General features: G+C 40.1%; 2 protein-coding genes across 2 annotated transcripts; both read left to right on the plus strand.

The window, feature by feature from the left end:
- Positions 1-1,742: 1,742 nt before the first annotated feature.
- Positions 1,743-3,050, plus strand: LOC119720288 (muscarinic acetylcholine receptor M2-like). Its single transcript, XM_038189930.1, has one exon. It carries the CDS (start codon positions 1,743-1,745, stop codon positions 3,048-3,050), a length of 1,308 nt encoding a protein of 435 aa, XP_038045858.1.
- Positions 3,051-10,331: 7,281 nt separating this feature from the next.
- LOC119720289 (netrin receptor UNC5C-like) lies at positions 10,332-27,409 on the plus strand. Its single transcript, XM_038189931.1, has 8 exons — positions 10,332-10,371; positions 11,198-11,299; positions 13,089-13,160; positions 19,152-19,418; positions 20,594-20,706; positions 25,189-25,845; positions 26,864-27,014; positions 27,399-27,409. Exons 1-8 carry the CDS (start codon positions 10,332-10,334, stop codon positions 27,407-27,409), a joined length of 1,413 nt encoding a protein of 470 aa, XP_038045859.1.
- Positions 27,410-27,413: the final 4 nt, after the last annotated feature.

Raw genomic sequence — 27,413 nt, forward strand, 5'->3', positions numbered from 1 at the left:
CATTCCTTCGGTTGAAGCCCAAAAAAGAGACAAGTTTCGCCAAAAGGAGCCATTGGGAAGTCCTATTTTTGGTCAAACAGTCTGTTGGATTCTTGGGTACGGGTAAAAGAGCCCCCATGCCAAGTGTAAGGCCGAAATGTTAGTATGGGAAAAATGCCATGTTACCAACTTTTGTGCTCGCATGACGTGTGTGGGCGGCCCTTCAACCGAGTTAACTCCAGTGCATGGCCATAAAATAGGGCTACATGCATGACACACATTTACGAATCTCCTTGATTGTTTACATTTTTAGAATCAGAAATGCAACTGGATTAAATCTAACATCCGCCCATGGCAGTGGTCTAATCCTCGTTAATTCGGCCGGTGCATTGTTGTTTCTGCTCGGCGAGCTACAGACAAACGTAATCCGGTTACTCGGTCCATAAAGACGCATATATTCCATTGTATTCATTTACTTTCCTTCTAACTGTAGTGCTCATTAATATGTAGCCTTGAAAGAATGCGACAATATGCCCCTAGAGAATTAAAAATGGGGCATTGTGCATGAACTAGATTCGACGCTTCAGTGGCGGTTCTGGGGGGGGGGGGGCCTACGGGGGCTTTAGCCCCCCCCCCCCCCCAATTATAGAACCCCCTCCCCCCCGAAAAAAAATCCATAAAAAACTGCACTAGCAAAATGTACGAATTTGACGTACATGGGAACGGCTCCCCCTAAATGAGAAGGGTGCATTTGTACACTTTTTACTTAATATACTGTGCCTGATTGTAGGATTTTATCAGCGCTCCCCACTAAAAATATGGCCCAAAGTGTTTGAATTCTCAATTGAAAATTACCAAATGCAAAAGGAACTTGAGGAAATAATGAAAAAAAAAAAAAAATTTAATAAATTTTAAAAATAAATTTTATTTATAACTAACTAACAATACCATATTTAGCAAGATATGTGACAGAGGGACTCCCCCCCCCTCTTTGTGTTGGTCAATTATTGTGTTACCAGAATCTCAGATTTTTTTTTGGAGATATCGGGGGGGGGGTGCCAGGTAGAAACATTGGGGGTACCACTCACATATCGTGCTGGGTATAAACAATACTGCAACCAAAGCCCAAAAAATACCCGAAAATGTAGACAAGCAAAACATATTCACCCGAACAAAAATTCATCAAAAACACGAGCTTGAGAACCTTGGTGCACTCGCTGCACCCATGCAATCTTCTCGGTCTTTATTACTTTTGGCCTTCATTTATATCGCAAATTTTCTGCTCTTTAACCCCAGTGCAAGGCATGTAATAGTCATATCGATTCTCGATGTTCACGCATCGTTAAAAGCAAGGCGCACGTCTCCTGTAGATTAATGGATCTCACCAGAAGGTACTTGATTATCTGGAGTCATGGACATGACACCGCATCGCCGCTTTTAGTTGATGTTTTCAAGGAAGAAGAAAAAACGATTTGGACGCTGAGTGAGCCACTGCTCATGCGTGCACGTCAGTGATGACGTGTAGTCAGAAGATAAAACCGGTATCGGTGCTTGTATGGAAACTGCGACACCGTTACGAGAAGAGAAAATATTAATGAAGAACCATTCGTCCGAGCAACTGCAGTCTGCATTCTGATGCTGTCAGTGCGTGAAGTCTTTGGTCGTTTGTGCACACTTTTGCAATCACTGACTGTTCAGAATCTACAAGAGGAGTTTTCTTTGCGTCGACATCAGTTACGTACAAGGAACTGATTCTGTTTACCATGGACATCAACGCAAGCGTCTCAAACACGACTAACAGTGGGCTTGATGAACTTAATGACACTATGACGACAAGTGGATTCGAACCCCCAGACACCCCAAACTACGGCTGGGTAGTCTTTCAGTTTGTCTTCTACGTGCTGGTGATTGTGGCTGGGGTTCTAGGAAACGGTCTCATCATCCGCGTGTACTCCATCAAGGCTCGGAGCGTCAAGACCACCACGGCTGTTCTCGTTATGGCTCTGGCGCTGTCGGACATGGCAGTCTGCGTGTTTCGGTTCCGTAATCTGGGCATCCTCCGGGCTCATTTGACTCAGGAACCGATCTCCCTCGCCATCCTGTACCTTGAGATCCCGGACAAGTTTGTCATCGCTACCACTGTTGCTCTGACGGGTCTGATCGCGTTCGACCGGTATGACTGCGTCTGCCGCCCGCACAACCGTCTCCTGGCGTACAAGAGCGCACTGGGGGCAGCAGTGGGATGCTTCGCGTTCTCCGTGCTTGCCAATGCTCCACTGGTTGTTCACATCCTGATACCATTCTTCCAGCCGTTGCTGATCGCTTTGTTGACACCAACCTTCCAAGTGCTCGCCTTTTCGGTCACGTTCGTCCTGATCGTCGTGTGCTACTCCAAAGTCTACCGTCGAATTCGTCAGCATGTAAGAGTGGGCGTTGGAAGCTCAGAGGCACGACCAAGGGTTGTCCTAAACGGCGACAAGAACATGGAACCGCTGAAAATGGCTCCGGCGCTGGCATCGGCTCTGACTTCTACGTATCCCACAGGAGACACGCGTGTTACTGCTCTGAGCACATCTTCTGCTTATGGCCCCAGTACCTCCACCTATCAGACTGATGCTGAACCGGTGCGCACCTGTGTGTCGACTTCGTTGACAGTCCCTGGAGTTGCCACTGATACGAAGGCATCAGCTTCTCCCGGATCCCCCACCAAGGCCCACCATCACCCTTCCGAGGGTCAGTCATCCCACCGGGCTCCGCCTCATCCCACACGCCGTCCAGACGGGCAACGTAGACGGCACTCCCTCCAGCGTAAGACCACCCGCATGCTCTTCATCACCAGCGTGGTCTTCATACTGACCTGGTTACCCCAGGGTGTCTACGTGGGCACCCAGCTCGTCAGTGGGTACACCAGTGGCCCCCCGGTCTCCTCCGATGCCGTCTTCAACCTCAAGCCCCTTCTGTTTTTTAACAACGTTATCAACCCGCTCATCTACGGCCTGGCTAACAGAAGATTCCGTGAAGATTGCTTAGACGTTCTAAAGAAGCTGAAGAAATGTTTTTGTCGAATTTAACCCAACCGTTATGCATTAATGTTTTGAAAGAAAACTGTTGGAAATCCCGAGTCAGATTCGACTTTGATCCGGGTTAGATTTTCCCTGACACTTTTTGGGTCAAAATGGTACTTCTCCGAGTCACCTTATGGGCCATTTGACCCGGAACAAATCATGTCATTTTGACCCACGCAAAAATGTAATTTGGACCCGGAAAATGTGTTTTGTCCTGTTTGCTCCAATTGTCATTTTGACCCAGAAAAGTATCAGGTCAAATCTGATGGGATCCGGGTCAAATTTGACCCGGGACCTTTAAGAGTGAAGGGTTTTACGCCATAATTGACTTGCTTCGTAAGATGAATGTCATGCACAATACGCTGCACATTACCCTGATTATAATACAAAAAAAGAAAGAATGCACGATTACAGAAATTAGATTCCTTATGCACATAACAATACTCCGCCTTATAAATGAAATGGGGATATTGACACTTTTAAGAGAATTCCACAGAATGCATGATGCGCTCGCACAAGACTGATGCACATTTTGTTTAGCAAAAAAAACATTAAAAACACCAAAAAAAATAAAACAAAACGTCAAAAACAGGATTTCGGTATAACACACCGCCTTGTCTCATTTCGGCTTATTATAAGCCTATTGTAATAAAACAAAAAAGTATGTAACAATTTAATTCAAGACAGACTGTTTATGGAAATCCGGTACACCTTAAAAAAAATTGTAAATTAATATCCGTTTTACAAAATCGTGCCCGTTGTATGTTTGTACTTAACTGTTGGTCCCTATATTGTTAATGAACTGTTATCTTTTTCAACACATGAAATTTGATGTAAACATGACAATGTTCAAGAAAAAATAACAAGTGCCAGTAATCATGTCACTTTTTTCATTACAGCATGCATGGGGCTGTTGCTATAATGATATTTTTTTCTTTTATAAATTCCAGAGTTACCCTATAAGCGAACACTAATTTTTGTAAGTTTGATTTTAACATCCGGGTGCTTTATATAACAGTTTACAATTACTAGCACGGAAACAGCTAGTAAGAATTGGTAACAAATACACATGTTTGTATACACCAAGCACTGCTATTAAATTTACAGGACGACTATTCAAAGAATTGAGTCATTTTTTTGAAATAAGTGTCATTTCCTCTTAGTGGTTGTGTTTATGCGTTACTGTGGAAACTGGTCAAGGCTAGTTTAGAATATAATTTTAAAATAAATTGACCATTTAACCAAAAGTTATTAACCTGTCACTGGCATTGTACAAAAACACTGACCTAAACATCACGAAAAAAATACACTCCTACGTAATAATATGCCAGGAACCCAGCGTAGGATCTTCCATCCAACCTGTTGTCCTCTTTTTTTGTTAAAAGCCACTTGACCTGTGAGTATTTGTCCATCATCAATCAGCTGCATACTTGGCACTAATGTACTCCTTGGAAGCCTGTATTTTAAAAGGAGAGACTTTAGTGGGAAAGTATAAGGGATTTATTTGGGGCGGTGTTATTTTTTCTCCTTGTTTGAGGGGAGGGGCAAGGTTGGGGTTGGGGTGGTTTGGGGGTGTAAGTGAAAGGTAGTAGATTTGGAGGCCAAACTTAATAAAGCATTGTAGCCAGTCATTGTTTTTAACTTGGCAGGAGCTTCTACATGTAACTTGGTGGTCAGTCGATCGGTGAGATGGTCTGTCTTTCTGTCTGTTATGGTTTCTTTCTGTCATTCTGTCTGACTGTCCCTAAAATTTACCAAAGCATGGTGTATTATGTGGGGAGTCAGGTTGGCGTAGCGGTACTTTCCCCGCCTTCCACCGCTGTGACCCAGGTTCGAATCCCGCCTGGGCCAATATGTGGATTGGGTTTTCAGTCCCTGCCTGATTCATTGGGTTTTCCCCAGAATATTTTTCTGGGCTTTTCCTCCCACCTCTAAAACTGTAACTTCTCCTCATTGTCTTCTCTCTACAGGTTTCTTCAGGCTTGCGAGCTACAGTGCCTAGGGCGCTTTTGAGGAATCCTTGGTTTCATTACCAGAAATGATTAATGATAATATTAATGACAATATTAATGACGACAATATAAGTTTCGCATTTGTTTCCGCGTCGCATTTTTCAACTCTGGCTGGGATCGTTTTGATCGATTGTGCATTCGCACTTCGCACTTGTTTTCACGCCGTTGCCACTACCTATAAAAGGCACTCATTCATTTGCGCGTTTTATAGGAAAGGTTAATAAACTTTGCTAGCCATAAATCGTGAATGTCGAACGGTAGAAAAAAACCTTGCAAAGAGCGCCCTCACTGAAGCAATAGTTTGTTTTCTCAAATAACTCGGCGTCAACGTATAATACCATAGAGTAATATAACTCTATGGTATATAAAGACGTGTCCCCGGTGAGGGCGCTTTGTGCATCATGCCATTCATTCGCTTCGCTCGTACCGTGATCAGCCCCACTGCCCAATGCAGGGCGCAGGGAAGAGCTAATCTCATTCACAACATTTTGTGAGCGGAGGCAAGGCCTTGCAAAGCATTGTGGGTAGCTTGCCGCCTTGATGTATGGGCTATTCATGATCACTATGAACATCTTCATCACTTAAAAATTCATTAAAAGTCCATTTCTCCGTGAAAAGAATCTTTAAGAGATGTTTCACGAACATTTACATGGGGCTTATAAAGAACTAGGTTAGGGTATTTTCACGGTTTTTAATGACCCTGGCCACTGAGGATTATCATTGGTTATACATAACGGTACACTGAGTCTATCCCCATGGATAAACAAAGGACCTTCTTAAAGGGTGTTTTCACGTACTCCTAATTTGGCTTAATATTTTGAAAAATCCGTGAAAATTTAGTTTACTGTAATTTCAAGGGAAAATGGCTTTTTAACGATTTTTTTAAGGGATGAATATGTTTACCGCGCACGTGTTTCGAAAACTTATGCGCACACGGAACTGTTAACTTCCCGCCATTGTTCAAACAAATTCTATTCAATCGGGACTCGAAGAAATTACGTCGTGCATCCCAAAGAATTGAGCCCCTTCCATAGGCCCAGCGCCGAAAGCGCAGTGGGTGTCAGAGAGTAGGTGTTGAAAGTTGTAAGACGACATTAGGGTAAAGTGCTGTTCTTTTCTTTTGCAACATATTTGTAACACGAATTAATCAAACAGTTTTTAATTATTGTGTATAATTCTCGTTTCTCATGCATAATGCTGGTAATGGATATCTCCAGGTCAAAAGCAGTTCATTTTATACCGTTGCCGTATTGTATGTTGTATTATAGCAAGCTATGTAGGTCTATGTACGTACGTGTTGACTAAGGCTCAAAGATAATTAATTTGCATAGAATAGATGCAGAGCTAAGAATAACACTTGTAAACACTTGAAATCGTTGATAAGGAAAGTGACCCACTGACTCGTCAACTTTGTACATATTTGCATCACAGCAGACCAAAAACAAAACACTTCAGTGTGGACTTCAGAACAATTTGGAAAAAAACCAGATTTTGTGTAAGCCTATACTGGGACAAATGTAGTTTTTACATGCAGGCGTATTTGAAAAGCTTAGTGTTAAAAGGTTTTATATAATACATCCATATAATAACAAAAATGAGTTTGGACCTGAAATAACTAGGCTTCGACTAAGGCCATGAGGTAAAATAATCTGTTCCCAAAGGATTTTAATTTAACAGTAAAATCGGGCTAACAATTGTATTTGCCATTTAAAGAATATGAATCCAAGATAGTTTTTGGCATTTTTCTCTGAATTTATGGCTCGTAAGCCCTTTTGTTGGGCTTACAAAATAATGTAGCCAATAGTCAGCCATATTATATTGAAATTGAGGTAAACTCTTCATTTTTGGAGCCTGACGTTTCGAACAGTGTGCTCTGTCCGTCTTCGGGAGGGTGAGTCGGAAGGAAGGACAGGCACACTGTCCGAAACGTCGATGAGTTCTACACTTAGCCAACCGGTTCCTTTCAGAACCACGCTTCTTCCAAGAAGAAATTTCTTCCACGTGGTTTTACCAGCAATCTTTCTACTTTATCTCATCCGCCATGCAAAGCTTCAAGTCATCTACATTATTCTCTGATTAAAAATGTTAAATTTGTGACAAGCCACATTAAAAATAAATATGAAAGTGATGCTTTGAACGCGCTCCAAATATTATAATAGTCTGGCACCATCCCATTCAACAGTTTACAATTATTTATAAAATGGATTCAGAAAACGCAATCGAAAATGTTTGGATTTAAAACAAAGTGTTTTAATTTTGTATCAAGATATAGGAGCCTACTATGATTATTATAATACGACTTGTTAACACTTTTGAAAATGCATGCTTTATTTCATTTGATGTAAACTGCTTGCATGTGACAGAACGCCGAGGTCGCTTGTGAATCACTAACTCGTAAAGTTTGGGATGACGCCTGTGTTTAATAATGTGATAAATCAAGATATTCATTTGTTTTAGCCGAATGCAGTCCCGTCATCGATCGCACCAAGCTAGCAACGAAGTGACGTATCGTGTGTACAAAGTCCATAGACAACCAGTCACTTCGTGGTGCACCTAATAGTGGTCAATATTAGTGTGCGAACGCGGAGTAGCTGCAGTGTTCGGTCAACCCTCTACGTAAGTTTGTCTACAGGAAGGGTTCATTTCTTTTATTTGTGGGCTTGCTTTTTGGTGTCATGGATTACACAAATTGTTGGGATAACATGTGAAGAAGTTTCGCTGTTGCATTTAAGGCTCACAGACTGACTGTCAGTTGTTACACTAAGTAGTGCACTGGGCTTGAGGCTGCATTTATTTGCAGGACTTGCACATTGTGATGCAAAGTATACATCACCGTGATGCATTAATCTGGTGAAATCGGGTATTTCATTTCTGTCACATTACAACACCTATTGTCAAGGGCAGATCAAGGGGGCGCGAGAGGGACAATTCCCCCCCCCCCCCCTCCAAAAAAAAAAATCTTTAAGTGACGTCGCAATAAAGGCAGGTATTGCGTACACCACCATCTTTTCCTCAAAAGAAATTAGTTAAAGTGTCCAGAAAATTGCTTCAAATCGCACCACAGAGCATCTAGAATAACTAGAAATGTGTTTGTGGACAAACACAAGCTGTTTCGGATATTCGAAATACCCTGTGCACGTGATGAACAATCAGTGACGTCACTAAAAATGTCATCCATAACAGCACATTATACGTACTTGTCAAGTTATAACCAAATCGAACATATACATGTAGGTCTGTAAATATAGGCCTATAAAGAACAAAATGCCCCTTTAAGGCACGTCACATGACATTTGATGATGACATCAGTTGAATTTTCATCTATTATCTTTATCTATAACCTTTCGACATTGGTACGATCATGAATTTCTTCTAGGACCATCTGTGGGTGGTAAGTGTGTACCAAGTCTAACGTCGATCGGATTTACAAAAGTGCCAAAGTAGAGTGTTTTAAAACGTGTACAAACCCTATGGGAAAAAATGCATTTTTAATGTAATGTAACCCAACACCTGATGACGTCACGATCACAAATTTCTTCTAGGACCATCTGTAGGTGGTGGTCTAAGTATGTACCAAGTCTGATGTCGATCTGATTTACGAAAGTGCCAAAGTGGAGTGTTAATTTTAAACGTGTACAAGACATATGGGGAAAAATGCATCTTAAATTTGACGTAACCCAACACCTGATGACGTCACGATCACCAATTTTTTCTTGGACCATCTGTGGGTGGTGGTCTAAGTATGTATTAAGTCTGAGGTTGATCGAATTTATGAAGGTGCCAAGGTGGAGTGTTTTAAAACGTGTACAAAACATATGGGGAAAAATACATCTTTAATGTGACGTAACCCGACACCTGATGATGTCACGGTCACGAATTTCTTCTAGGACCATCTGTGGGTGGTGGTCTAAGTATGTACCAAGTCTGAACTCGATCGGATTTAGAAAAAATGCCAAAGTGGACTGGTAGAAGAAACGTGTACAAAACCTATGGAGAAAAAGTCTGAAAAAGAAGAAAAAAAAGCAAAAGAAAAACAAAAATCTTAACGAAAACAAGAGCTGTTTCGGTGTGTAAACCGAAACAGCTAACAATATTTTTGCGCAATTCACTGTAGTGTCTGTACGAAATACCATTTTGCATCGCGTAAGTGCCCAAGCATAGTACATGGCGCATGTACGGTACCGAGCCGTATCTGAGCCTGTGTTTGCGGCCGGAGTTCCAATGCGGCGTCAGGTCGAACAGCTAGCTTGCCGGTGCGGCGAAATACTTACGGTTCCAATATGTTCTTGGGGGGGGGGGGGGGTAATTCGCGATAGGAGATACAGGTTTTGTACCGAACGCGCCTTGAACGAAATCATATTAATTGGATAGAACATGTTAAACTTGAACATAAACATCTACACAACTATCCTTTATAAACTAGGCGTTGTTGTGTTATTCCTGTGTTATGCGTGCGAGATCTAAAAAGTGGATCAAAAAAATGTACTGCGTGGGGCTCGGAGCCCTTTAAAGGGGGCCAGTGTATCCCCTGGCTAGTGAAATGAGCGAGGGGGTAAAAATTCAAATTGATGATTAAAACAAAATTGATGCAGTTTGCAAACTCAAAAGATGCTGCCCTTACAAAAATGCGAGATGATTCCATTCATGTATCCAAATTGTGAGTTCTTGATACATAGAGGTCGAGAAAAAAGGCTCATAAATTACACATGAACATTTTTCAATTAGTATTTCCATTATTGCAAATCTTCTCCAGAGAGGCCATATAAAGCTTAATATACTCGATCGTAACCCCATCTAAAAACATGTTAAAATTGTGCAGCAGCAGGATTCCAGTCAAACCAGTGAGTTTGGCGGTTTTGAGACATCATCTCACATTGAACATTTTTTTTTCATTTTGCCGATGCGCATGGCTACGGCAACGCGCGCGCGCATACCAGAAACCGAAGACTTTGTTTTGGCCTTAAAGGTGAGTGCGCAGAGCTTTAGGAGGATTGACGATATAGGTAAACGGTTACACCTACTTGCCAATAATTTTAGCAGAGTTTTTAACACACCCACGACCACTGATGACAAGGCAAAAGGAACCTCTTTTCCAGTGGAACAAGTTCTTCTAATTTGAAAATGAAACGAGCTGATCTTTTGAGGTTTTATCAATTTCAGTGTACGTTTTATTTACACGTACACTAGACAATAACGGCTTTATTCCCGCTTTTCATTACTTAATCATTGACAAACAGGACTTCCATTTGTGGCCGCCCGGGTGATCCAAAGAACCATGGATAAACAATCTAAAGCAGCCCCCTCAGCCGCAACAGGTGAGTACGTAAACTTTAAGCTAGTTGCTTGGAGTCAATTTATAACCTTACTGGGGAGTGGAGGGGCATTTACCATCCCCCCCCCCCCCCACCCACCCACCCTCACTGTCACACCCCCCCCCCCTCAATTTATTTTTTGAGTCATAGCCTGCTTCTTCATGTACTTCTTTTTCTATAATAATGGTCAGATGAAAAAATATATACACAACATTTGCTTTTGCTTGAATTTTCAGAAATAGATGGATTTGGGGGGTTAGTAGGCCTATTGTTACACTAACTTGTTTGAAGTTCTGTGTTTGTAGAGAATCCAAGAAAAACCATCGTGTTCTTTTAGTTTGGTTCCCTGAACCCACTTAAATTGAAACATTTGGAGCGACCTATAGACATTTTGGAATTGTAAGGTCAGGGATCCAGTCTAGCTGGCTTGTACCTGTTCATTGGTGTGTTTATCGATTGCAAACAAAATTCAGACTAACTAAATATGGTAAATTGGAGGCAGTATTTGAAGGAAAAAAACAGTGTTTTTTTTTCAACGTCGGTCGGCTGACCAGCATTGGAAATTGATACAAAAAAATGCCATTTTGTTGAAAATGTCAGCATAGGCCTACCAGGTGCCATGATTTTACAGGATACTTATAAAACCGTCATTCACTAACAGTCAACTAAGGTATTTCATAACAATTTGGTAGCTTTGTTTTTTTTATGTTTGAAAATGTTGTATATTCCCTTTAAAGGCAATGTTATCCAAGTACAAACGACAAATGGAGATGGAATTAAGTACATGTATCATTTTAAAGGATATTTTACTTTTTGCTTCTGCTTGTAGGTTCCCAACAACCAACTAGAACCATCGCAAACATCGGCACAGTCAGCGAGAGCTACAAAACTACCATTGTTGGTTCTTACAACTACCCGATGCAGGGACCAGGTAAATATAATCTTGTTTGTTATAAAAAGGAATGTAAAAGACTTTTGCTGTAATTTTCAGAAATGAACTATTTGGGGGGTTAGTATAGTAGATCAAATATTGTTACACTGACATGTTTGAAGTTTTGTGTTCGAAAATGCTGGAATAACCAAGAAAAACAAAAATATTCAAGTAGTCTGGTTCCGTGACTCCACTGAAGATGAAATGGATAAAAAATACCGGAAAATTGTAAGGTATGGGAACCAGTCTAGCTGGCCTGTACCCGTTCATGAACATGGAACCAATGGCCAGCAAAATAAAATTTAGACTAAAGAAAATGGTAAATTTGGAGCAGTAATTGAAAAATAGTTAGGTTTTTCCAACGGTGGTCGGCCGACCAGCGTTGGAAATGTATACAAATATACCATTTTCTTGAAAATGGCTTTACACCAGGTGCCATAATTTTACAGGATGCTTAAGCGTGTCATTTACCAACATCATAGTAAGGTATTTCGCAAATGTTGTATTTTCACTTTAAAGGGAATATACAATATTTGCAAACATCAAAAAACAAAACTACCAAATTATTATGAAATACCTTACTGGACTGTTAGTAAATTCTGACAGTCTAAAGCATCCTGTAAAATCATGGCACCTGGTATGCTGTCATTTTCAAGAAAAGTGCTATTTTTGTATCAATTTCCAACGCAAGTCTGCCAACCGACCAAACTGGCTTTTTTCAAATACTGCCCCTAATTTAACATATTTAATGAATTTTGTGTGCAATCGATTACACACCTATGAATGGATAAAAGCCTTATAGACTGGTTCCCTGACCTTACAATTCCCCGACGTCTATAAAATTGCCTCATTTCAATTTAAGTGGGGTCAGGGAACCAGGCTACAAGGACATGATTGATTTTTTTTTTCCAGCATTTACAAACAAAACTTAAAACATGTCAGTGTAACAATATTTGCTATAAAATACTAATCCCCAAATCCATCCATTTCTGAAAATTACAGTAAAAGCAAATGTTGCATATTCCCTTTAAGATAAAAGCAATTTTATATCTAATGAAGTGTTAATGAACTTTTAATTTTTTTTGTTTTGGTGGATGGGGGGGGGTGGTATACTACACAAACGTTTGCACTGTTTGTTTTAGTCTTGTCATTTGTTCCTGTATGTATCCACGACAAATAGCGCCCCCTATGTGTGACTCATCTGAAAAGTTGCACATTAATTTTGCATGTATGCACAAATTATTGAAATAATGAGCTAATAGGGGAGGGGACATGAATAATCACGGTTCGTTATGTGAGCTGTTGGCCGATGTAATTTTTTTAAATATTTTTTAGATTTTTTGTAATTTTTTTTACAAATGTGTACATTGCGATTGACTTCAACTTTATCTTTAGTCAAAATTGAAGGAACTAGATATGTCATTATTTTGGAGTGTATTGAGCACTGTTGCTATTATCTTAGTAGATCTCTGGATAACGATGTCCATGCAATGAACTTTTTATACCACTTATTTTGTCTGAATCTATTTTTGTTGGTGTAATAAAAAAGTGAATGTTCATGACATTGTATAAGGCAACAGTTGGCAAGTTTGTGTCCAACAGCAGTACAAGAGCCAAAACATGCATTTATTTACTTTTTGGCAAATTTATTTTGGGCGATGCCTTACTAATGCACTGCAAATCCCAAGTCCTAATATCTTTTATATATTTTCTACGTCTTGGAAGACAGTTCAGTCCATTCCAGAAACCACGTTTGATTGAAGCATTTCCTTTTTTTTTATCTGAATAGGAGTGCCTGCACCCGGACCTCAACAGACACCAGGCCAAGAACCAAAAGGTGAGGATCCCTACCAAGAAGCTGGTAACAAGACTAGGGACATTTTGAAGGGAGTTTATAAAACAACGGGCAGCTACGTGCAGTTGTTGCCTGGGGTTGATAATGACCAAATGCACATAGCTTGTATGTACACTAAAGTACAGTTAGAAACACGGGAAGGGGTAGCAGATGTCACTGGCCAGAAAGGAGAAATTGGAAAAACTCAACGGAGAATGCCAAAATGGGGAACTCATCAAACGCCTAATTTTTTTTTGGCATGGGAGGTGTCGGGAAGTCAACCAATTTTGATAAGATTGCATATGACTGGGCCAATGAGGCAAGCAAAAACCTGAAGAGGTTCAAGCTTGTCTTTCTTTTAAGTTAAAAATGTGTGCCCTGGCGAAAACTGAAATAGAAAAAGATGAACTTGATAAATTCATCCTAGCCAACCCAACTGAGGTCTTGATTCTCTTGGATTGTTTTGATGAAATGAAGACCAAAAATCTTCGGACTTATCCTAAAAGCACTCAATAGAACAGTATACCAGGAATGTTTCATCTGGGTCTCAACCCGCCCCTCTCATCTTGAGACACTGATGTCAATATCACTCGTCAAACATCTTTGCACTCTTGTAGAGGTTCTGGGGTTTACTGACGACGATGTTAAAGAATACATTCGGAAATTCTATGACAAAGATCCTGATAGTGGCAATGCACTAATCCAAACCATTGGAAAGTTCAACACACTGCGTGATTTTGCTACGAATCAAATGTTTTTGCATCTAATAATTGTCAGCAAAACTTTTGAGGTCAGCTATTTGGCAGCAATTATTTTTTTGGCCTGTATGGGGAGTGGTTTATCCATAGTATCACTTAACATGTCTATTGTTTTGATTTTTTTCAGAACCACCTTTAGATGACAAAACTCTGCACGAGGTCGCTACGAAGCTTGGTCCTAATTGGGTAAAACTGGCAGTTGAGCTGGGCTCTAAGATGGTACAGATTCGGACTATTGAGAGACGTCACCAAAACAATATCACAAAGCAAGGTCTGGAAATGCTTGTAACATGGAAACAGGCACAGTCCACCAGTGACGAGAGGATCACGTTGTGCAACGCACTGATGAATATCGGAAGACCAGATATTGCCGTATTTCTGCACGGTAAAAACATGTACATGTCTTTACTCATTGCATACGTAATGTGAAGAAGCAATAAAGAAAGAGGTTACTGGCATAAATTGCAAATACATGTCTCTGCACATTGTAATGTAATATACATTTGTATGTCAAAATGACAATTGTCTATGTCAACATGACAATAATGTCAGTTCGAATCTGTTCACCTTAAGTTGGTATAAACGTGCTTTTACAAAATTTCGATTTTCTTTTCCGAAATTTAGAGGAATATAATGTCCTGTAACAAATAAATTTGCTTGTTTTTGCAGACTTTTATATAAAGTATTAAAAAGTGGTGTTAAATGGGGCGCTCCAGTTCAGGTCTTGAGCGAAATCCAATAAATATTCGTATCGAATGACGTTTCAGCTAATATGGGTTGTAGGTTAATTTTGGAATCACGCGTTTTGTATTCGCCTTTACTGCCGATCTAGCTATGCAATGATCGCCGGGCCGGTATGAGACACTGATACGCCATCATAGTAGGCCTACACATGTACATGTACGTGCAGTAATGATGTGCAAACCCGACCCGAAACCGAAACCGACCTGACCCGAAACCGACTTCGGTTCGGGTCGGGTTGGTTTTAGGGAGTTAAGATCGGTTTCGGTTCGGATTCGGTTTATATCTCTTATGATTCGGGTCGGTTTGGCCTGCTGGACCCGACTTGATGCACATCATTCACGTGCAGCCAGGCCAGTCTGGATGCACCACACTCCTACGTTCTTTCAAAATCTCTGCTACTATTGCGTCTTTTCCTCTCACTGGATCGCAAAGTTGTATTACGGTACAACACTGTGCGTATGCACAGTATGTACAGTTATAGTCTGTATAGTATACAGCTCCAGCTGTTACAATTATAATTAGTAACTGATTTGTCCCAAGAGCGCATGCGCACATTAGGTCCTACTGGCTTCAGAACGACTAAGGAGCATCTCGCTCTTAATTCAAAAACTCCTTAAAGCTATAGTCCATCATTTGCAGCCATCCGAAAAGTAACTGGCGTAATTAAAAAAAACCAAGAAAAACCAAGGTTCCAATATGTTCTTGGGGGGGGGGGGGGGTAATTCGCGATAGGAGATACAGGTTTTGTACCGAACGCGCCTTGAACGAAATCATATTAATTGGATAGAACATGTTAAACTTGAACATAAACATCTACACAACTATCCTTTATAAACTAGGCGTTGTTGTGTTATTCCTGTGTTATGCGTGCGAGATCTAAAAAGTGGATCAAAAAAATGTACTGCGTGGGGCTCGGAGCCCTTTAAAGGGGGCCAGTGTATCCCCTGGCTAGTGAAATGAGCGAGGGGGTAAAAATTCAAATTGATGATTAAAACAAAATTGATGCAGTTTGCAAACTCAAAAGATGCTGCCCTTACAAAAATGCGAGATGATTCCATTCATGTATCCAAATTGTGAGTTCTTGATACATAGAGGTCGAGAAAAAAGGCTCATAAATTACACATGAACATTTTTCAATTAGTATTTCCATTATTGCAAATCTTCTCCAGAGAGGCCATATAAAGCTTAATATACTCGATCGTAACCCCATCTAAAAACATGTTAAAATTGTGCAGCAGCAGGATTCCAGTCAAACCAGTGAGTTTGGCGGTTTTCAGACATCATCTCACATTGAACATTTTTTTTTTTCATTTTGCCGATGCGCATGGCTACGGCAACGCGCGCGCGCATACCAGAAACCGAAGACTTTGTTTTGGCCTTAAAGGTGAGTGCGCAGAGCTTTAGGAGGATTGACGATATAGGTAAACGGTTACACCTACTTGCCAATAATTTTAGCAGAGTTTTTAACACACCCACGACCACTGATGACAAGGCAAAAGGAACCTCTTTTCCAGTGGAACAAGTTCTTCTAATTTGAAAATGAAACGAGCTGATCTTTTGAGGTTTTATCAATTTCAGTGTACGTTTTATTTACACGTACACTAGACAATAACGGCTTTATTCCCGCTTTTCATTACTTAATCATTGACAAACAGGACTTCCATTTGTGGCCGCCCGGGTGATCCAAAGAACCATGGATAAACAATCTAAAGCAGCCCCCTCAGCCGCAACAGGTGAGTACGTAAACTTTAAGCTAGTTGCTTGGAGTCAATTTATAACCTTACTGGGGAGTGGAGGGGCATTTACCATCCCCCCCCCACCCACCCACCCTCACTGTCACAACCCCCCCCCCCTCAATTTATTTTTTGAGTCATAGCCTGCTTCTTCATGTACTTCTTTTTCTATAATAATGGTCAGATGAAAAAATATATACACAACATTTGCTTTTGCTTGAATTTTCAGAAATAGATGGATTTGGGGGGTTAGTAGGCCTATTGTTACACTAACTTGTTTGAAGTTCTGTGTTTGTAGAGAATCCAAGAAAAACCATCGTGTTCTTTTAGTTTGGTTCCCTGAACCCACTTAAATTGAAACATTTGGAGCGACCTATAGACATTTTGGAATTGTAAGGTCAGGGATCCAGTGCAGTCTAGCTGGCTTGTACCTGTTCATTGGTGTGTTTATCAATTGCAAACAAAATTCAGACTAACTAAATATGGTAAATTGGAGGCAGTTTTTGAAGGAAAAAAAACAGTGTTTTTTTTTTTTTCCAACGTCGGTCGGCTGACCAGCATTGGAAATTGATACAAAAAATGCCATTTTGTTGAAAATGTCAGCATAGGCCTACCAGGTGCCATGATTTTACAGGATGCTTATTAAACCGTCATTCACTAACAGTCAACTAAGGTATTTCATAATAATTTGGTAGCTTTGTTTTTTATGTTTGAAAATGTTGTATATTCCCTTTAAAGGCAATGTTATCCAAGTACAAATGACAATCGGAGATGGAATCAAGTACATGTATCATTTTAAAGGATATTTTACTTTTTGCTTCTGCTTATAGGTTCCCTACAACCAACTGGAAACATCAGAAACATCGGCACAATCCGCGGTAGCAACAATCCTGTCATTGTTGGTGCAAGTGGAATTAGTTTCACTTCTTACAACTACCCGATGCAGGGACCAGGTAAATATAATCTTGCTTGTTATAAAAAGGAATGTAAAAGACTTTTGCTGTAGTTTTCAGAAATGAACTATTTGGGGGGTTAGTATAGTAGATCAAATATTGTTACACTGACATGTTTGAAGTTTTGTGTTCGAAAATGCTGGAATAACCAAGAAAAACAAAAATATTCAAGTAGTCTGGTTCCGTGACTCCACTAAAGATGAAATGGATAAAAAATACCGGAAAATTGAAAGGTATTGAAACCAGTCTAGCTGGCCTGCACCCGTTCATGAACATGGAACCAATGGCCAGCAAAATAAAATTTAGACTAAAGAAAATGGTAAATTTGGAGCAGTAATTGAAAAAAGGTAAGGTTTTTTCCAACGGTGGTCGGCCGACCAGCGTTGGAAATGTATACAAATATACCATTTTCTTGAAAATGGCTTTACACCAGGTGCCATAATTTTACAGGATGCTTAAGCGTGTCATTTACCAACATCATAGTAAGGTATTTCGCAACCGTTGTATTTTCCCTTTAAAGGGAATATACAATATTTGCAAACATCAAAAAACAAAACTACCAAATTATTATGAAATACCTTACTGGACTGTTAGTAAATTCTGACAGTCTAAAGCATCCTGTAAAATCATGGCACCTGGTGTGCTGTCATTTTCAAGAAAAGTGGTATTTTTGTATCAATTTTTCAACGCGGGTCGGCCGACCAGCATTGGAAAAAGCTGGCAGTTGTTGCGTGGGGTTGATAATGGCCAAATGCACATAGCTGGTATATACACTAAAGTACAGTTAGAAACACGGGAAGGCCGGGTAGCAGATGTCACTGGCCAGAAAGGAGAAATTGGAAACTCAACAGAGTATCCCAAAATGGGGAACTCATCAAACGCCTCATTTTCTTTGGCATGGGAGGTGTTGCATACTGGACCGAGACCAGTCTAATGTGGCTTTCGCGAAGCCGGGATTCTGGGGTTTGCATTCATGAGCACCCTACTGTGATAATGGCTTCTCAATCAGTTAACGACCATAAATATGTTTGCACATATAGCGGGAGTGCATGGTTTATCCTAGAACATACCACGGAGCCTTTTTTATAGCTCTATGATCATCCAGTCAGGCTATCCCCAATGTATGTGTGTCGTTGTTTAGAGCCACCTACCTCCCATCAGAATTTGAGTGACGAGTGACGAACCAGTTAAGTGCTGGAGAGCTACCTACATCTAAGAAAGCCAAATTAGACTGGGCTCGGTCCAATAAGAAGTAACCAATTTTGATAACATTGCATATGACTGGGCCAATGAGGCAAGAAAATCCTTAAGAGGTTTAAGCTTGTCTTTCTTTTAAGTTAAAGATGTGTGCCCTGGCGCAAGAATCCAACCTTGCTGATTCCACTTTCAATTAAATTCTTGGCGAAAAGTTAGGAATAGAAAAAGACGAACTTGATAAATTCATCCTAGCCAACCAAAATGAGGTCTTGATTCTCTTGGATGGTTTTGATGAAATGAAGACCATAAATCTTCGGATTTATCCTAAAAGCACTCAATAGAACAGTATACCAGGAATTTTTCATCTGGGTCTCAACCCGCCCCTCTCATCTTGAGACACTGATGTCAGAATTACTTGTCCGAAAACCTTGCACACACGTAGATGTTCTGGGGTTTACTGACGAGGATGTTAATGAATACATGTACATTCAGAAATTCTTTGACGAAGATCCTGATAGTGGCAAAGCACTAATCCAAACTATTGGAAAGTCCAACACACTGTATGATTTAGCTACGAATCGAATGTTTTTGCGTCCAATTGTTGGCAGCAAAACTCTTTTCATTTTTGTTCAGGAGCACGTTTAGATAACAAAACTCTGTACGAGGTCGCTGAGAGGCTTTCTGCAAAATGGACTACACTGGCAGTTAAGGAGCTGGGCTTTTCCACGGTACAGGTTGAGACCATCGAGAACAAATTTCAAAATAATTACGTAAGGCAAGGTCTCGATATGCTTGTATCATGGAAACAGCGCCAGTCCTCCAGTGATGAACAAAAGATGACCACGTTGTGCACAGCATTGAAGAAGATCGGAAGAGAAGATATTGCTAAATTTCTGCCCGGTAAATACATGTACATGTCTATTTGCTCATTGCATGGGTAATGTGAAGAGGCATTAAAGAAAGAGGCTACTTGCATAAATTGCAAATAAATGTCTCTGCGCATTGTACGCGTAATGATACATTTGTATGTCAAAAATGACAATTGTCTACGTCAACATGACAATAATGTCATGTCAAATCTGTTCAACTTCTATATTATTATACAGTTTGTTATCAAAGTTGAACTTAAGCTGGTGTAAACATACTTTTTCAAAATTTCGATTTTCTTTTCCGAACGAAATTTAGAGGGATATAATGTCCTGGCAGACCTTTATATAAAGTTTTAAAAGTGGTGTTAAATGGGCACTCCAGTTCAGGTCTTGAGCGAAATCCAATAAATATTCGTATCTAATGACGTTTCAGCTAATATGGGTTGTAGGTTAATTTTGGAATCACGCGTTTTGTATTCACCTGATTGCCGATCTAGCTACGCAACGATCGCCGGGCCGGTATGAGACACCATCATAGTAGGCCTACACATGTAGATGTACGTGCAGCCAGGCCGGTCTGGATGCACCACACTCCTACGTTCTATCAAAATCTCTGCTACTATTGCGTCTTTTCCTCTCACTGGATCGCAAAGTTGCATTACGGTACAACACTGTGCGTATGCACAGTATGTACAGTTATAGTCTGTATAGTATAGAGCTCCAGCTGTTACAATTATAATTAGTAACTGTTTGTCCCAAGAGCGCATGCGCACATTAGGTCCTACTGGCTTCAGAACGAATAAGGGGCGTCTAGCTCTTAATTCAAAAGCTCCTTATTTCAAAAGTTGAAATTAATTAATTGATTACTTGTCGTGGGCCTATATTTTTTCGTGCGTTATCTTATTGGAAAGCTCATAACTAATGTAATGCCAACAAAATTATCAATTCAATTTGAAAATTGTATTTTTCCAGGTGGCACACCCCAAAAAAGCACGTATATGTACCAACTATAAAAGTCCCTGGTCAACAAAGGTCAGCTATAGATTGGATGTATAGTGTGCCCTCGAGCCTCATGCATGTGCAGTTAGAAACAGTTCAGGTAGAAACATGGGAAGGGGTACAATTAAAACTTGGAAGACAATTCAATCTGTTTCATAAACAATGTTTTATTGAAGCAATAAATGTTGGTTGTTTTGATCTGAATAGAAGTGCCTGCTCCCAGACCACAGCATAGTCAGAGACCAGACCAAGAACCAAGGCTGGAGGCTCCTAGCTACCAAGAAGCTGGTAACAAGACTGGGGACAGTTTGAAGCATGAGGTGATTTCCCCTTTTAAAAGCCAGTAGCTGATTTCAAGAAAATTGTGGAGCTTGCGCCATGCATAAGACTTGCGCAACAAATTTGTTGCGCAGCTGCGCAATAAACTAACGATCCATTTCACGAACCTTGGCGTAGCTGCACATCATTTTAAATAATTTAAACATCTTGGACGAGGAAAATAACAGCATTACGACGGCTGTTTGTGTATGAATTAGTTCGTTCACGAAACAGTCGTGGGTTGTACCACTTGGTACTTTGTTATTGTAGCTTTCTATACAAATCTGATTGCAGTACTTGGGAGCGACTTTCAACATGGACACTTTGGCCTGCTCTGACACAATAAGTTCATCTTCCCGTGCTTCACTTGCCCTATTTATTCCCTGGCACACTTTTTCTGTTAACATGCAGTGTTTTGTGTATCGTCTATGGTCTCTCATTACCCAAAAACAACACTTGCCCACGGCCACTACCATGCACTAGTACGTTTATGTTTTCTGCCCAGCCTAAATATTAACCAAATAACTATATAAATATTAACCAAGTCACAATATAATACTCATTACTGCTTTTAATATATAATTAACTCGTAATATTTGTATTAGACTAAACTCTTTATCACGTGATGATACTATTCCAAAAAAGGGGCCATTCAAAATTTTCAATGTGTTTCAAATTTCGATTTTTTTTCAAATTTGTTTTAACCCATCCACCCCCCCCCCCCAATTTCGTTTTTGAAATGCTGAATGGCTATTCAATATATCCTATACTACCGAAGAACAAAGTAATGCTTCAAATTAGCCAGATATTTTAGGTCAATGCTCTCGCAGTTCAGGAGTTTTCAATGGCTGCTTCCAGCACGCAACTTTGATGTTGAAACAGGAGAAAATCACAAAAAATGTTGTAGTGCCGTTGTTAATGCTGAATGCATGTACCCATCATTTTTTGGTTTCACAAGTCATTGAGTTTAACATTTTGCACTGACAAGGTAAAAGCTGAATGATAATAAAGTTCACCAATCCCCCAAGAAATATTTTGTCTGAGATACATTTGAAGACCCTCCCCCCCAAATAACAGTTCCCATGAGTTTCTTGAAAACTATGGGCTCCGTGCGCCAACAAAAGAGGGCGCGTTTTGACCTCTCTTGAGAGCTCCGTGGACGGGACACGCGCCGTGCGCGTAAGGGAGTATATATATGGGGGACCCCCCCGTGCACCCCCTTCCTCCCAGGAAGAACCCACACCAACTTTTTTGTTGTTGCTTTTTAGGGTCCTAAAACACATTTTGGATGTTAACAGTAAACAAAAAACCAATGCTCTGGAGACATCCAAGATGGCGGCCAAAATGACAGCCAAAAATGGTAAAACTGAAAAAGACATATATCAGCCAAATAATGTGATAAAAGCATAAGTAAAATGGTTAGGCCCAAAAAAAGGTCTTCGGTTTCTGGTATGGAGCTTGCCCCAAAAGTGGTGCGGCGACGCGGCTTTTTTTTTTTTTTACTTTTTTTTTCTTCAAATGTCGGCTGATGACTGCAAATGGTGCCCAACTAAATTTAGTGCAAAATGTATGGGAGCCAAGAGAGGCCACATAAAGCTTATACTCGATCATAACTTCATCTAAAAACACGTTAAAATTGTGCAGCAGCAGGATTCCAGTCAAACCAGTGAATCTGGCGGTTTTGAGACATCATCTTACATTGAAAAGAACACTTTTCAATTTTGCCGACGCGCATGGCTACACGGCGACCCTCACGAACTCTTTTCTTGTACCCTTTTTTTGCTATCAAGCTTCAAATTCAAGACGTCGGCCAATATGGCGGACAAAATGGCCACCATATTGGTAAAAAAATGGAACAAGTCATATATCAGCTTAATAATATGAAAAAATCATAAATAAAATTGTTAGTTACAAGTATATGATTTTGACCCTCACAAACTAATTTCTGGTATCTTTTTTTGCTATCAAGCTTCAAATTCAAGATGGCGGCCAATATGGCGGCCGAAATGGCCGCCATATTGATAACAAATGGAAAAAGTAATATATCAGCCTAATAATATGATAAAATCATAAATAAAATTGTTAGTGATATGTTTTTGACCCTTACACATTCATTTCTGGTGTCCTTTTTGCTATCATGCTTCAAATTCAAGATGGCTACCAGGATAGCCGCCAATATGGCCGCCAAAAGTGGTCAAATGTGAGACAAATGATATGTATCAGCCAAATAGTATGATAAATGCATACATTTAATTATTACTGAGATATATGCTTTTAACCCTTACAAATTCATTGCAAGCATTCTTTTGTTTTGCTACCATGAACCAAATTCAAGATGGCTGCCAATATGGCTGCCAAAAATGGTCAAATTTAAGAAGTTGAGATATGTTTGAGGCTTTATTGAATTTCTGGATAGTGGATTTGTCTAACTTGTAAACATTTTTTGTTCCAAATTCAAAATTGTGGTCCAAACAAGTGACCGTACTAAGTCAAAATAAATAAGAAATACATCAAAATATATATATATATATTAAATAACTATGAACACTCACTAAGTGCTGTGGAAAATAGTATCTGTTGGTATCTCACATAAAAGCTAAAGTAAAATATATATAGGCATTTTATATAGTGATTGTCCACTGCTTTAACACACACACACACACACACACTTGGTACATGTATTGTGAAAGACAAACAAAAACAATTTGGAGGTATCTCAACTAAAAGCAAAAGTATAGACATTTTATAATATAGCGATTGTCTTCCGATTTGATGGCAAGACGGGTCCTGACCACACTGACTCAATGAAGTCTCCACACATCGGGTCCAGCCATGCTCTACAGAGGTGGCATTTCCTGGATGGGTACATCTGACCTCTTCCACTGCGCTGCCTCGTAATTGGCACGCTTGATGTGAGGTACCAGAGACTGCTTGCATGGTGGAAGCCTGGACAGATCAACTTTAGATGAACTCCTGATGGCCCCGCCCTCATCAACAATCCTCTTAAGTATGAGGGCCCTTACTGTCTTAACTTCCTTGAACCTGGGGAATCCATAGAGGAAGTATGATAAATCCTCTAGCTCACCTACCAGCTCCGCATCTACTTCCCAGCTTTTGCCCAATTTGGCAAAACACTCTTGATACCGTGGCTTAATTATCAAGCTTCTTCAGAGGGCTCTTCTTTTCCTTTCCCTTGAAGGCACAGTTGCAGTCCTCGCCAGTAAAGCAGCATATGCCAAGTAGCTGGTAGGTGAGCTAGATGAAATGTTATGCTCCCTCTATCTATTGATTCCCCAGGGTCAAGGAGGTTAACACAGTAAGGGCCCCCATGTTTAGAAGATGGTTGGTGATCGGGGCAGGGCCATCAGGAGTTCATCTAAAGTTGATCTGTCCATGCTTCCACCATGCAAACAGTCTCTGGTACCTTACATCAAGCGTGTCAATTACAAGGCAGCACAGTGGAAGAGGTCAGATGTACCCATCCAGGAAATTCTACCTCCTACAGATATGGCTGCATGAACCCAATGTGTGGAGACTTCATTGAGCCAGTCTGGTCAGAAGAGGCCGTCTTGCCATCCTGTCTTGAAGACATCTCGGCTGAAGTCACAGAAGAGGAAACGTCAGATAACAAAGATATTGATATCAATGGAGATGATGTATAAATGAATCAGACTTTTCCGGTCTTGACGACTATGACAGCAATTAATACTTTGTCATTATCAAAGCGGCTGACAACCACTATATAAAATGTCTATATCTTTATGTACATGTAGATACATGTACCTAGCCTAGGGCCTAAAAGTAATTTTTTTCTCACACCACTAAACTGTGTGTTCATAGTTTAATATATTGTTGATATGTTATTTTGTTAATTTCTTTTAATTTACTGCAGTCATTCAGACAGTGACCATCTTGAATTTGAAACATGTTAGCAAGTTATAAAACAAATCAAGACATGTAGGCCTAAAATGAGTAACAAATATCTCAACTTTTTATGTCTGCGATACTTACACAATGTGGTAAGCAGACTGAAGAGGATTTCGCCTGTTCAACGCAAAGATTGCAGGCGTTTTTCATACATTCAGAAAAGAATTTGGGCCGTGTGCCATTATAGGGTGTCCCCTAAAAGACGCGCAGATTCTCTTCATAACACCCGCTGTGGGTTATTGTTTTGACAAATGACCAAAATATTGCATTTGAGCAGCAGCTCGACTGACTTCTCGTTTAAAAGGAGACTGACAGCCTAATTGTTTTCACTTTCGGTCTGGTAAGTGTGGTGAGCACTTTCCAGTTCTTTGTGAAATAACTGATACCCCAATTGTTTCACGGCTTTTATAGACCATAAAAGAACCCGCTCTATGTAATTCTCAATGAAAGTACAAAATAAAATGACAATCACATTTTTGTGCAAGTAAAATCATATCCGAGGCCTCTAAAATTCTGATCTTTTTTGACACATTTTATATCATGAATTGTTTTTTCAGACCAGCCAGGACACAGAGGTGCCAAGGTCACCAGAGCCCAGCCATCTTCAAAAGGTGTTAGATGAAGTCAACAAGCTGAAGAAGAATCTTTCTCCAAGGGAGCAGTTGGATAGCAGAGTACAGTTACCCTACATCGCCATTGGGTACTTCAACGAGAAGGGCGGAAGCTTGTCCCTGGATGAGTATGGCGTGCACCTCACCATCCCGCGCGGTGCAATAGCTTTAGGCCCTCCACAGCAAGTCTACATCTATGTTGACCCTACGGCACCACAGAAGGGTGCAGTTGAGTCGACAGTGGTCTCGCTTTCACCAACTGTCAAGTGCGGCCCCGAAGGGTTGAGATTTAAAGAGAGTGTTGTGCTGTCCTTTCCTCACCACGCTGTTTTGGTAGGTCAAACATATGACAACCTAGGTGTAAGAATGCGTCATGATGACTTGCAGGATAGGCAGCGGGAGGATGGCAATCCTGCTTTAGTCACGGAGAAAGAGGTGTTTGTCCTGGCCGATCATTTCACCAATTTTGATCTGGTTGGAACACCTACTCATGGGAGCAGTATAAGGATGAAGGTCGCTGCCTTTGGAGGCGTCCTTGGCGTGCGATGTCGTCAGTATGCATTTCGGGTCCATGTTTGGAACGACGATACAAATGTTGAACAGGTATGTAAAGAATTTAAAAAGTATTGAGAACGTTTCTCAAGTATTGAGAACGTTGTATTTATACTTACATACTGTAGCCACCCATGCTTTCTTTGACGTTGCGTCCAAATTGCAATTATCATAAACGTTTTTCCTGAGAATTCCGTGACAAACCTTCCATCTGTGGACATGGTATGCACAAACAACACGGAAGGTGAAATATTGTCAATTTACAGCAAGTTCGATCAGCAATCACTGGATTTAAAAATACAGTGATCAACTTGTGACATACGACCATGTACCACTCTTAGTCCATCTATGCTCATACACTGATCCCAGCTCCCTGCTATGAACTGCTATATGTACATTTTCAATTTTGTAACCGGCTGGTTCCTATGGGGTGTCACAGAAAAAAATTACACCCTAACTTTAAGTCTTTGCACCTTCAAAATATGTACCAAAATTGAGCAAAAAAACAAACTAGAACTTAAAGTGCAATTATGTTGCTACATTGTGGTGAAAACCGCATTTCATTTGGTTCCATAGTTACAAACAGTTGAGCGATTATGTCACACTAGTCAAAGGACACTTATAAGAACAAGAAAAAAAACAAGAAAAAAGGGGAAAAATCCATAAGGAAAAAGAATGACTGTAGATCTTTTTTTTTTAAATATCAATTTTCATGCCTGTACTGTTTGAATCACTCATTATGAGCAAACTCGAAAGGAAGTGTTTTTTTGACTAGTGTTAAATAATTGTTCATTTCTTCATAACTACTGGACCAAATTACTTGAGGTTTTCACCACAATGTAGCAAAATAATAGCACTTTATGTTCCCGTTTGATTTTATTCAATTTTGATACTTATTTTTGAAGTTGCGATCACTTAAATTTAGGGTGTAATTATTTTCTGGGACACTTTGTAGACTTAGTCTAGCACTCTTCATCGGATATGTAGGAAGTTTAGTCTAACTTTTGTTCCCCCAATCTTTTGATGAAATCTGCAACTTGGCATATTTATAACTGTATTCTTTTCAAAGTATGTCATCCGAGAAGAAGAGCAGCGCATGAACTCAAAGATGTTGGACGTTTCCAGGAAGATACTGTTTGTCTGGGATAGTGGGAACTTGGCTGTCAGAGTATCAGATCTTAACGGTGGTTGGACATTTTGGGGAGCGAGGGAAGAGGTTGGTAGATACACCAATTTCCATTCATTAGATGGAATTACGTCAGTGAATGGCAAATCCCATTTAATAGAGGTTACAATGATATGCGTTCTCCATTTGGTTTCAGGATTTATTTTGGAAAACTCATTGTGGTTTGAGTTACTTTCTAGTCTTATTTAAAAATTCCAATCCCTTAGTGGCAAAAAGGGATCGCAATGTATCTTTTAAGGTCGTCTCGGGATAGTTAAAGAATGTTGTTAAAGTCACTTATGTGTTTAGAATGTCTCTTGTCTTATCCATGCATATATTTCCAAGCAACGTAAAACTGAAATGAAATTCTGTCTCTGATTCCTAAGATATGCCTAGTCCAATCATGTTCGAATTGTCTAATCAAATATTTTTTCAACAGGCCATCGATAAAAAA

The sequence above is a fragment of the Patiria miniata genome, unplaced genomic scaffold (assembly GCF_015706575.1).
Source record: "Patiria miniata isolate m_02_andy unplaced genomic scaffold, ASM1570657v1 HiC_scaffold_9, whole genome shotgun sequence".
Lineage (NCBI taxonomy): Eukaryota > Metazoa > Echinodermata > Asteroidea > Valvatida > Asterinidae > Patiria > Patiria miniata.